The 12,412-nt window shown below is 57.6% G+C and overlaps 1 protein-coding gene across 1 annotated transcript; it reads left to right on the top strand.

Annotated features, from left to right (window-relative positions):
• Positions 1-3,790: 3,790 nt before the first annotated feature.
• On the top strand, positions 3,791-12,207 carry TRIB1 (tribbles pseudokinase 1). Its single transcript, XM_040979308.1, has 3 exons — positions 3,791-4,883; positions 7,195-7,487; positions 9,846-12,207. Exons 1-3 carry the CDS (start codon positions 4,512-4,514, stop codon positions 10,309-10,311), a joined length of 1,131 nt encoding a protein of 376 aa, XP_040835242.1. The 5' UTR covers positions 3,791-4,511; the 3' UTR covers positions 10,312-12,207.
• The last annotated feature ends 205 nt before the right edge of the window (positions 12,208-12,412 follow it).

Genomic DNA, 12,412 nt, shown 5'->3' with positions numbered 1-12,412 from the left:
AGCTGGCCAGAAGTCCAGTTCAGTTCCCATTTCATGGGCAGGGAATGTCCTGGCCCTGGGATCCAACAGCGTTAGTGCACTTGACTCCTGGCCTGGTGAGCTCAGGGTTCCTGTGCACCCCACAGTGTGGCTCCTGCTTTCCTGGCATGGGCAGCCTGCTGCTTCCCGAAGGCCGCTCTTTCCCTCCAGCCCCTGCCTCAGTGCTGGTCTTCCCTCTGCATTTCTCTGGTAAAGTCTGTGCTGGTGAACCTTTACAACCTGCTACAGCGGACACAGGCTGGGGACTGGAGCCAGGACTCCTGCCCATCAGGAACTCAGCAGAGTAGCCAGAGTCCCTTTGTGGTCAGATAAACAGAGGAGACACACCAGAGAGACAGTGAAGATTGATTTAATTTACTTTTATTGGAAGGCAGATCTACAGACAGAAGAGAGAGAGATTGATTTTCCATCCATTGGTTCACTCCCCAAATGGCCACAACAGCTGTAGTTGGCCTCATCTGAAGCCAAGAGCCAGGAGCTGCTTCTATGCAGGTGCAGGGTCCCAAGGCTTTGGGCCATCCTTTACTGCTTTCCCAGGCCATAAGCCAGGAGTTGGGTGGGAAGTGAAGCATCTGGGACACAAACCAGCTCCCATATGGGATGCCTGTGCTTAGAGGTGGAAGATTAGCCAGTTGACCCATTGTGCTGGCCCCCAGCATGCTGCTGAATCCCTACTGCAAGGGCTAGGGAAATCTGGGTGGCGTTCTGAAGGATGAATAAGAGTTCTCTGGATTGGTAGGAGTAGCAGCGGTTGGGGCTGGGCGGTTCCAATGGGAGGCAAAACTGCCATTCGGCAGGTGTGTCTGGGGCCCTGCCAAACCTGTGTAGGGCAGAGGCGGGGAGGCAGCAAGGCGTGGCATGCAGGGGAGGGACGTGGCCTGGAAGAGGGCTTACTTCTCCACATTGTGCTGTTTGGATATTCTCTGACATTTCCTGCAGGGCTTTAGGCCAGAGCATGATATGATCAAATTCCAATTTTAGGAAAGTTACCGGGGGCAGGGATTGAGGGGTAAAGTACACATTCTGATGTGTGCACCGCTGCATCCCCAGCACTTGGGAGATGCCCAGGCAGAGCAGACGGTCACTGTTGAAAAGGATGTAAGAGTGACTCAGGTAGGAGGTCACTGCAGGGATCCCAGGAAAAGGTTCTGAGCTAAGACTGAGGCAGTTGAGGGAGGCTGCATAGGAAAATGCAACCCAGCTGGGAGTTCAAGAAGAAATTTCAACATGGGAAATAACCCATAAAGATCTTGGGAGAGCAGAAACCAAATATAGTACTGGGGCACCCCGGAGATGAACAGCTTCAGAAAGCTGCTGTCACTGGAGCGAGGTGGCACCATGAGGAGGGGGTGCCACAGGCGGGAAGGACTCTGAGAAGGAAAGCAGCTGGCAGATGTGCTAGGGCATGCCCTGGGAGGGAAGGAACAGGACGAAGGCAACTTCAAGAGTGCTCCTGCGTGAATGAGTGACTGCGCCCCACACAGAGGCATGGGGTCCACCCGGGAGGGGAGTGTACCCAGCTGCCCCATGCAAAGTATGAAGGGAAGCAGCCTGGCTATGCTCCCCCTCCCACCTGCCAAGCTCCCTCCACTGGGCAAACTGGGCTGGAAGCCAGTGGGCAAGAGGGCATGGGAAACAGAGCTGGGAGGACCAACCCCAGGGACTGCACAGAGAAGGCGGGCAGGGGGATGGCTCTGAGAACAGAATCGGCCAGTGGACCCAGTGGCTGGCCGTTAGAAAAGGTCTGGTGTGTGTGAGTGTGGGGGGACTGCTGGCACTGGGGGATTTGTGGGAACTGTGCTGAGGCAGACATGGGGCCTACACCTCGGAGGAACATGCTTATGGACCACACCAAATTTGCCATCCTAGGACAGATGCCTAGCTGGCACCAAGTCATCCCAAAGGCCAAAAGCCCTTGGTGGGCTCTCTTCTGATTCCTGGAGCAAGAGTGACTTCCTCAGCCTGGCATGGGAGCCCAGCGGGCATCCTCTCAGATCATGGCTGTGGGCTCATGCAACTCCCCGCAGCCCTTGCTTAAGCCAAGCTTGCTCTTTTCTGTATGCCTGCCTGGCCTGGCCACCTGCTGTCCAGACCCAACTCTCATAGCTCCATGACTCTTGGTCGAATGGATTCTTCTAGAGTCCTCACTAATCCCTCCCTTTCCACTGGGTCCCCTAAGCGCCTGAGCTCTCCGGTACACTTGGTTGCTGCACAGTTGTGAGGTCTTTCATCATTGCAAGTGAACTTCATCTTTTAGGCTTCAGCGTGTTTCTGGGTGAGGTGGACCACGGAGCAGGTGGAGGTGGCGAAACGAAGTGCAGCGTCACATGACTCCAGTGACTGGCACAGCGGAAGCCTCACCCACACTAGCCATGATCACTGCTTTAATTTTCATCTAGTAATCCCCAGCGTCTAGCACCTACCAGATGCTTAGTGGTTATTGATTGCACGGAGTATTAACAAGGAAAAGGATTTACTTATTCCCTGGGGCTCGATCTGGTTTTAGAAAGTTAATGATTTAACAGAAGGGCAAGGAAGGACTCCAATAATGGTTATCTGTGTTTGGGCGTCCAGAGGCTCCAAACCGATCTGGTTCCAGATTCCCCAGTTGTTTTCCTGGGGCTTGGCGCATGGTCTGGTGCACACTCCACACAGCCAAGGTCCCTCGCACAAATGCAGGACCACGGCCTGGCAGGCTCGCCCGCCTGCAGCCACATTTCCGGCCTCCGCCTCCCGTCCCCCGCCCCCGCCGCTGGCCAGAACGCCTCCCACCCCCTCTATCACCTACCCCGACACCCAGGCTGGCACCGGGGCCTCAGACCCCGCGGCGCGTGCGGAGGCAGGGGAGGGACAGGAATCCGGCGGCGACCACGTGGGCCCCTTCCGCCCGCTCCCACATCCTTTGTTTCCCACCGGCCCTGGCTCAGGAAGCTTTTTCTGCGAGTCACCGCGAAGGGGCGGCCCGGGAGCCTGGAGAAGCTATTTCCGTGCAATCCGGGCGGGCGGCGGGCGCGGGAGGGGCGAGGAGGTGGAGGCGGCGCAGAAGGCCCAGTGTTTGCTTTTATTTCATCCAACAGAAGGTTCTATTTGTGGAAGCGAACAGACGCTGGGGATTAGAGTTGGGAGGGGGCAGGAAAAGGGGGGGGGTTAAAAAAAAAAAGCCATATCCACTATCACTCACAGGTCTTCCCCGGAACTGCCGCGCGGGGGTGAATGACTGTGTTTGGCAATGATCACCTCCCCTAGCACATTCCTCCCCTAGTCTCTGGCTGCAGCCAGGCCGCCCACGACTCCAAACGGAGCTCCCCAGGTGCGGGGCGGCAGGGGATCCCCCGGGCAAAAGGTGTAACCGCGGGGCCGCAGCGTGCGGCGGGTGCAGGGAAGCGTGGTGCGCGCGCCCGCAGCCCATTGTGCTCGCTGTGAATGAGGCGCGCGCACCAATCAGCGGCCGCCTTGCCCCCCGCCCCGCCCTCTCTCCCACTTCCCGGGGACCCAGACGTCACGGGCACTTGTCCTCCGCCCCCTCCTCGGGCTGCTCGCGCGGCGCCGGGGGCCTGCCGGAGGGCGCGCGCCGCCTCCCGCGCAGCCCAGCCCGGTCCGGGTCGCGGGCAGAGCGCGCCCCAGGCGGCCCGGGACGCACCACCTGCGCGCGAGAGCATCCCAGGCCCGCGGGCCACCCCCGCCCCCAGCCTCCTGCCCCACCTCCCCCCCACCCCCTGCCTCCAGTCTCCTCCCTCCGCTCCGGTGACTGCTCGCCGGGTGGCGGAGCCGGAGTCGTCGCGGCCACCTCATTGCACAACCCGGCTCCCCAACTGTTTACACAGGCTGGCCTGTGAGTGTGTGTGTGTATACAGCGTGAGTCACCGGGAGGCGGAGGAGGTGGAGGAAAAGGAGAAGGAGGAGTGCACTGGCCGGGATCGGTGCAGCGCACACACTCACTCACACTCAGTCACTCTCTCCGAGCGCGTCGCACTCGCTCACACGCGCCCGCAGTCCAGGAGCGCGCAGGACCCCGGGCGCCGCGGAAAAGTTGCTCCGGCTTCCGCTGGAGACTAATTGCTCTGGGAAGTGCATTGGCTCCGCGCACAAGCTCGCGGAATCCTGTTCTCGTGCCACGGGACCCCGGGATCCTAGGCCGCCGCTGCCGCCTCTGGGACGCTCGACAGCCTCGCCAACAATAGCGGCGGCCGCCCCCTGCGAGGGGCCCCGTGCCTGCGCCCGCCGGGGTCCGAGGAACTGAGCCGGCCTCCGCACCTCTCCGGGACGCTGAGCCAGCGTGGTTTCCGCGTGCAGCGAGAGCGCCGGGGGAGCGCCTGGTGCTTTGGCCCCCGTGGGGGCCGAGCTAAGGCCAGTCTGCAGACTCCATCCCGCGGGCTGGAAGAGGTCGCGGCGCCCGCGCCAAGCCCGCAAAAGCGCCTTTCTGCGCGGATCCGGGAGCGTACAAAGCCGGGGCCGCCCCGGCCGGGGACGGGATGCGAGCCGGTCCCGTGCGCTCTGCCATGAGCGGCGCCTCGCAACCCCGGGGCCCAGCCCTGCTGCTCCCGGTCTCCCGGGGCACCCCGGCCAAACGGCTGCTGGATGCGGACGACGCGGCGACGGCCGCGGCAGTGGCCGCAGCCAAGTGCCCGCGACTCTCCGAGTGCACGAGCCCTCCGGACTACCTCAGCCCCCCCGGCTCGCCGTGCAGCCCGCAGCTCCTGCCCGCCGCGCCGGGGGTCGGCGGCGGCTCCGGGAGCGCGCCGGGGCCCAGCCGCATCGCGGACTACCTGCTGCTGCCCCTGGCCGAGCGCGAGCATGTGTCCCGGGCGCTGTGCATCCACACGGGCCGCGAGCTGCGCTGCAAGGTAGGCGCCCCTGGGCACGAGCGGGCAGGGGTCGGGGGCGCGGAGGCTGAAGTCCGGCCAGAGCCTGGGCTTTGGGACACGGCGGGTAGGTGCGGGTGAGCCCTACCGGGCGGCGATTGCCCCAGCTCACCTCTTTGGGGAGACTTGTGTGTGTGTGTGTGTGTGTGTGTGTGTGTGTGTGTGTGTGTAGGAGGGGTCGCCGTCCTGCGGAAGTGCAGGATTCGATCTCTTTATCCTCCGCTCTCAGGGTGGCGCGTGGCGTCCCCATATAAGTTGTGGAATTGAAATGGATTCCAGGGCCATGCCATTCGCCTTCTCTCATTCTCCGCGCCGCCCCGCCCGCCCGCCCGGGCCCTGGAAGGACGCCCTGCAGTGGGTGCCGGGAGCAGCTGGCAGCCCTCGCCGGGGTTCCACGGAGGCCGGGTTCAGCTGGGCACCGCGGAGACCGAGTCCCGCTCCTGCCGCGGGGATTCCAGCTGGCGCCCGCGCTGGGACGCGGAACACCGCCCTCTCCAGGGCCGGGCTGAGCGGGACGAGGTGGGGTCGGGGGTGGGGGTCTTCCAGTCCGGGCCGGGGGAGTTTGCCCGGAGTAGAAATATCGGGAAGCCGCCGCCCGCCAGGAACCGTCTCTTTCATGCACTTTACTTTGCGATGAGAGATTTGCCTCGGAACCTTAGGGACCCCATGGAGGGGGAGGAGAAAGAGGACACCGGACTGCTACAAACAGGATCCACCGCGCGTCCCCCCTGGCGCCTGCACGGCCGCGGGCGTCCCCTCCGTCACCTCCTTGAGAGGCTCACACCGCGATCTCGGGTCCGCCCGGGGCTGCTCCCTTTCACTTAAAAACATAAAGTCGCCCTGAAGCTCAACTTGCTCAATTTTCCGTAACTCCCCTGACGCCCCCTAACCCAGTACGCCCGGCCGCCGCTCGGCGCGCGCCCCGGCCCTCCCTTCGGGGCTCGGTGCTGCCACCTACTGGCGTCATGCTCCGTCAAGCCCCGTTTAAAGCCAGGAGAAATCTTGAAGTGACTGGGGCTGCGAGCTGTTGGGATGGGGGGCAGTGTGTGTGTGTGTGTGCCGTGGGGTGGGGTAGGTAGCAGAGGGGGCAGCAGCAGGAGGCAGCGAGGCCTGAGAGGTGGGGTGGATCTGGCCGTTGTGCAATCCCTTCCAGTTCCTCCGAGCAGATAATAGCTGAATCCAGATGGTGACAGCCCGTGTGTCACCGTTTCCAGTTGAGTCTAGGATATGAGTAACCCGACCAAACAAAGGGCGCTTAAAGAGACCAGCTAGCGTCTTACAGGAGATGCTACCGGGTTCCTGGTGGGGGGTGGTGGAGGTGGGTGGGAGGGGACGGGAAACAAACATGAAAGAAAAAAAAAAAAGAACGTTGTTGGGAAGATCCCATACTCCACCTGCGGAGAACTGGAACTCAGGCAGCGTACACTTGAGTCAGACCAGGCAGGTGGCTTAATGCTGCCTTGTCACAGACCGTTCCTCCTAGTCATTTGTTCCTTCTGAGTAATAAGAACTCTGCAAGGTCCGGGCTCACTGCTCCTCGCTGCTGCAGGCTGCGGGCTCATGGTTCTGTGCCTGCTCTGGGCTGAGCCCTTTGAGTGTGCAAGACACACCTGCGCTTCCTGCACATCCCTGGGGGACCCTCTGTCAGCTCCTTCTACCCTGGCCTGCAAGCCCAGGAGAGCCACACAGCGTGGCAGCTTTGGAGTTAAGCACTTGGGATCCCAGGGAAGCCCCTAAATGGAAGACAGTTTGTTCTTTTTAAACAATGTATTCATTTTTATTTGAAAGGCAGATCTACAGATTTACAGATTTCCATCCAAGGGGTGAAATGGTTGGAGCTGAGCCAATCTGAAGCTGGGAGCCAGGAGCTTCTTCTTGGTCTCCCAAGTTGGCGTAGGGGCCCAAGCCACTTGGGCCATCTTCCACTGCTTTCCCAGACCATGAGCAGAAAGTGGGATTGGAAGTGGAGCAGCCAGGAATTGAACCGGTGCCCATATGGGATGCTGGTGCCACAGGTGGAGGATTAGTTTGCTATGCCATGGTGCATAGCCCTGACAGTTTTTGCAAACCACTTGCTAGTCCGGAGCCCTAAACCTCACTGGTTCCAAAGGGAGTAGACGTGACTGAGGCTGCCTGAGAAATAGGGAATCAATGAATGGAGCTTGCTGTTAGCTGAAACCCAGAGATGGGGGAATTTTAGTCCTACCTCCCTGAGGGCTTGGGGAGCCACTCCCTTCCCATTCCCATCCCCCCAGCTTTTCTACACGCCTTATTGGTCCGTTTGTCTCTGCAGGTGTTTCCCATTAAACACTACCAGGACAAAATCCGGCCTTACATCCAGCTGCCATCACACAGGAACATCACGGGCATCGTGGAAGTGATCCTTGGGGAAAGCAAGGCCTATGTGTTCTTTGAGAAGGACTTTGGGGACATGCACTCCTATGTGCGGAGCCGGAAGAGGCTGCGCGAAGGGGAGGCCGCCAGGCTGTTCAAGCAGATCGTCTCCGCCGTCGCCCACTGCCACCAGTCGGCTATCGTGCTGGGGGACTTGAAGCTAAGGAAGTTCGTCTTCTCCACGGAGGAGAGGTGAGCAGCCAGCACAGCTCCTCCTGTGGCTTTTGGGACTGAAGCTGAGGGACAGATGGTGCAGCTGGGCACAGTGCGGGGGGCACAGCCCAAGCGAAGGATAGTTTTTACAAGTCCTGTCCCAGAAGAGTGGTGTCCAAGGTTGGCATGTTCTGTGTCCTCTTGGGCGGGGCATGGACGCCGCCCACAGGCAGGATGCTGTACCCCAGCATCAGGCTTGTTGTATGTCAGGTCAGGCTCCTGGGGGACAAGCCTCACCCTGCCCTTCACAGTCCTGAACTTCCAGGAGGGTTTGGCATCTCTTTGCTCATGCCAAGTGATGCTTTAGCTTTTGTACCTGGGAGGTGCCAGAGCATCTTCACTCTGCGTACATCTTTCTTTTGCATTCCTTTTCCACCTCGGGCTGGGCTCCTGGTACTTCCCGAGTGTGTGTTCCGGCCAATTTCTAGTCTTCTTTGGATTCACCTTCAGAAAATAGGCACATTGAATAATAAATGGAAGTTGGCTGGAGCCGATTGCTAAATATAGCTCCTGGCTTACCTCAGGAGGGACGAGATGAGCTTGATAAGAACGTGATGAGGCATTTAGATTCAGAGTGGAGGTTTCAGGCATCAGAACTCAGGAAGCCGCGGGGGGGGGGGTGGAAGCTGCCCCATGCCTGCTCTGAAGAGGCAGCCACATCCGTGGTGACAAGATGAAGAGGAGTGACAGAAGTGTAAGGGTGGCAGCGAGTTATTTTGTTGCATCTCTTCCTCCTGTAGCCTTTCCTGTAGCCTTTCACTCCATGTGCCGTCTTCCGCTCCAGAGCCCATGGAACGCTCCAGAGCCCATGGAACGCTCCAGAGCCCATGGAACGTTCCAGAGCCCATGGAACGGTACAGGGCTGAACTGCTGTACCACCCATATCTGACCTTGCAATCATTCTTGGTATTTAGTGATTAGCAAAGAAAAGTGGACTGTTGGCGGGTGAAAAAGTTTCCAATTCCTGGAATATTACTGCTGTGATACGGCGAGGCATTTTTCTGAAACATAGCTTACACACCTCCTCAGTGGCTTTTGAAATCTCTGTTGCACAGGCAGATGTCACGGGCACGGGGTTTGGCAACCCGAGGGTTAAGCAATGGCAGGCTGACGCTATTCGTGTAACCGGCACAGGTGCAGGGTTTTAGTACTACAGCCGCCAATCAGCGGCAGACAGTGTGAGTTGAGTCATATTTTCCGTTTACAGAACCAATGGGTATTTTACATAACGCTTGGGAGGTCATGCTGAGGACATACCGAAGTTAGCACATGTATACTACACTCCAGGGAACAGGAAGGCAGGAAGGGGGGAAGAAAAGAAAAAACTCAGCAGACCTTTCAGAGGAAAAAGGAATTGATCCGTCAGGGACCGTGTGTTTGCATGTGAGTTCAGAACAACAAGGGACTTATTGAGGTCAGGGTGTCCCGGAGAAGTGAGGAACAGCATACTGCCAGGGAAAGTGGCGGTCCCCACCTGGCCTGGGGCTGTGGGGGATCTGGGAGACTTGGGTGGGTGGCCTGTTCTGAACACCTGCAGCTTCCGAGAGAGCCTTGGAGGTTTTCAAACTGTATCTGTTCCCTGGGCTGAGACCTCCGTGTGTTATAAATATGCCACCCCAGGAAGGATGTGTTTGTGTGTGTGTGTGTGTGGGTGGGTGGGTGTAGCTAAGGATCTTAGGGGCCCTGCATCCTGCAGACTACTCACCCACTTTGTTAGGCGGTCAGGTCTGAGTGTTCTTTGCAATCATAATGAGCATTCCTTGTGATTGTCCCATCATGGTCATCACAGCCCCGGGGCCCAGGTAGATAGCGTCCCCTCTGTGAATCTATATTGGTGTGGGCAGCCGCACTGACATCCTGTGCTCTGTTAAGCCGAGAGTGGAGGCCCCGGCAGTCAGTGGCGTGATTGGGAGAGCAGAGTGACGGGGAGGACGTCTCGACCCTGTTGGATACCCTGATCCTCCCTGGCAGTAGAGAATGTCAGCGTTCCCCCAAGAGAGGCTCCCGGTTCTGCAATGTGAACTTTGTCAGTTGCGTAACCCCCATTAGGATGTGCTTTATAAACTGTAGCATCAGGAACCCTGTGTGGGACTTTGCATCATACCCTCCACCCCGGGCGCTCTCTGGATACCTTGCAAACAACTTATTGCAGTTCGTAGTGCCTTGTGAAATCACAAGGCCCGTGTGGTTCAGGGCTCTGCTTGCAGGATGAAGGACTGAATGGCCTTCGTGGGGCCCTTTGCTCTTGGTGCCCCATTGGGCTCTTTGACTTGGGGAAACCTGTTTTGTTTTTTTTTCCCTCTTGAAAGTCATGATGTGGTTCCCTCTCTCCTGCAGGACCCAGCTCAGGTTGGAAAGTCTCGAAGACACACACATCATCAAGGGCGAGGATGACGCCTTGTCGGACAAGCATGGCTGCCCAGCCTACGTGAGCCCCGAGATCCTTAACACCACGGGCACCTACTCCGGAAAGGCGGCGGACGTTTGGGGCCTCGGGGTGATGCTCTACACCCTGTTAGTTGGACGCTACCCCTTCCATGACTCAGACCCCAGTGCCCTCTTTTCCAAAATCCGCCGCGGACAGTTCTGCATTCCCGACCACATTTCCCCCAAAGCCAGGTGCCTCATCCGCAGCCTGCTGAGGCGAGAGCCCTCCGAGAGACTCACGGCCCCCGAGATCTTGCTCCATCCCTGGTTTGAGTCGGCCTTGGAACCTGGCTTTGTCGACTCCGAAGTGGGAACGGCGGACCAGATTGTCCCCGAGTACCAGGAAGACAGTGACATTAGTCCCTTTTTTTGCTAATTCCCCCCCCCCCAAAAAAAAAAAACCTCAGAAACCTCGAAATTCTCACACACGGCATTTCCATTTCTACAGTCGGACAGGCCCCCGAGCTCGGTGCCAGGGTGGGGGCCTGCACAGAGGCGGTCCCGGCAGATGCCACCACGGCGCCCTGCCCAGCTTTGAGATGACGGACCGTAGGACCGAGCGGCAGTCACCTGGATTGGCTGCCCTGCGAACTGTCCCCTTCGTGGGTGAACCTTCGCCAGCAAGCCTCTGGGAGAATCGGGGGGTTCTACTTTTCTGGGGAGGAGCTCAAGAGCTGGGACATCCTCTACCATATGGTCAAGTGTCATGAACTCGAATGTTCGAGTGGAAGATGGCATGGACTGCACAATGGCGTTTTGGGGGGCAGTTACCGTATTTTATTAGGGTAGTGAATAAATTGAGGCCCATAAGTCTGCCACCTTGAAATTCACCAGTGGTGTAGCCAGAGTGGCTACTGCAGCTTCTCAACTCAAAATGTCCTTTGGCTTAACCCTGGTCCTTTCTCGCACTCACTCACACTTAGCAATGACTCTGCTTCGCTTCCGGAACACACTGTTGTAGGAGTCTAGGAGTTGCCTGCACCGTGAACCCAGACTCTTCTGTTTCCTGCCAACACCTCGTGTGCATTAACGCCCTCTCCATGCCCTTGAAACCTGCCCCTTTCAGCAACAAAACGCACTTGCCAGCTGGTCTTGAAAAAGCATCCTGAAAGATCTGGGCTCAGAAGGAGAGGCTGCATAGTCTCCCAGATCATTGGAGGATTTGGGGACCGTTAGCTTCCCAGTGTGTCTCCTTTTCCCCAAGCCCGTCTGAAGGCGCAGTGTCTGGTGTAGCAAGAAGATTAGGAGAGCCCGTTCGTCCTCTCCCTGGAGTAAACTTGAGACATCTCTGAGCTTCAGAGAGACTGAATGGTGGATGGTCTTAGAAGATTTGCAGATCAGCTTCTAGAATTCTCCTTTGAGCCCTCGTGACCTGGTCTGCCTCTGGCAGCATTTGTGTCCCCACAGTTTGGCATGACGGTGCGTTCCCATTTCCCGAGTGTTGTGTTCTGGCCAGTCAGCTGCTGGGCTGAGAGAGCAAGCCTCACTTCTCAAAAATCCTCCACCCTGACCTCTTTCTGCCATCTCCCAGCACAGGAATATTCGTGCCTCCCCCACCCCCTTCAGCTCCTTCCCAGGGGCCTTGCCCAGCCTCTGGCTGCATCCAGCGCTGGGGGACTTGCTCCTTCCAAAAGGTAGACCTTGGCAGAGAACCTGCAGCCTGCATTAAACAAGGACAGATGCGCCATCAGCGGCCATCCCAGACAGTGCTAAGACCTGGTGGTTAAACGGGTAAGCCAAATATACTGTATTTTGAAAAATGGCACAAAAAAGAGAAAAGGAAAAAAAAAATACCAATAAAACAGGCAGCCAGCTTTAAAGGGCTACGCCGAGGCAAACTACTAACCCGCATTGTGGGAATGCCGCGTATACCTCACGTACTGTGTACTTTGTATAGATAGTGGACCTTTTCTACGTATGTTCGACATTGTTTTTGTTGTGTTGGCTCTGAGGCTTGTTGTGTGTCGTCTGTGTCTGTCTGAATAACCCGCGTGTCTAAAGCCACGTGAAATGTGAATGACTGTTGGCAATATTGCCTCCACGGAACTGTGGGACTGGGAGAGAAAGGAGGGCAGGCGCCTGCCCCACCAGCGCCCTCGCGGTGGCTGGACTTTGTATCTGTGATGCATCGTCTGGCCGAGGACTTGGGAGGCGGGGGCTTCTGCAGAAGCTAGAAACACTAGAACCTTCCTGTACATGTGTAGATATGTGAACATTGAGACGGCCATTTCTGACTTGTAGAGAAATTTTAATAAATCTGGTTTCGTAAATACATGTGATTTTGTTTTCATGTCATTTGCAGTTTGAGCCGGGGAGTGCAGGTCTCTGAACTCGTGCCTGCGAATCTCAAAGGGCAAGTGGGGAGTGAGATAGGTGATAGGAACTTACTTGCCTTTTTTTTTTGCCCCCATTTAATAGTGAGCAAATTTGCTTTTTGTTTTGTTCTAAGATTTATTTATTTTTATTGAAAAGGTAGA

This window comes from Ochotona curzoniae, unplaced genomic scaffold, assembly GCF_017591425.1.
Source record: "Ochotona curzoniae isolate NIBS_2020 unplaced genomic scaffold, NIBS_Ocur_1.0 contig_3190, whole genome shotgun sequence".
NCBI classification, from domain to species: domain Eukaryota; kingdom Metazoa; phylum Chordata; class Mammalia; order Lagomorpha; family Ochotonidae; genus Ochotona; species Ochotona curzoniae.
The sequence above is the reverse complement of the archived record's forward strand: the minus strand, read 5'-3'. Positions and strand labels throughout refer to the sequence as shown.

Excerpts from the sequence above, each read along its gene's own strand:
- TRIB1 (XM_040979308.1), top strand. The coding sequence starts at position 4,512 with ATGCGAGCCGGTCCCGTGCGCTCTGCCATGAGCGGCGCCTCGCAACCC. Across the intron at positions 4,884-7,194 it reads GCCGCGAGCTGCGCTGCAAG|GTGTTTCCCATTAAACACTA; the intron begins GTAGGCGCCCCT and ends TTGTCTCTGCAG. Across the intron at positions 7,488-9,845 it reads GTCTTCTCCACGGAGGAGAG|GACCCAGCTCAGGTTGGAAA; the intron begins GTGAGCAGCCAG and ends TCTCTCCTGCAG.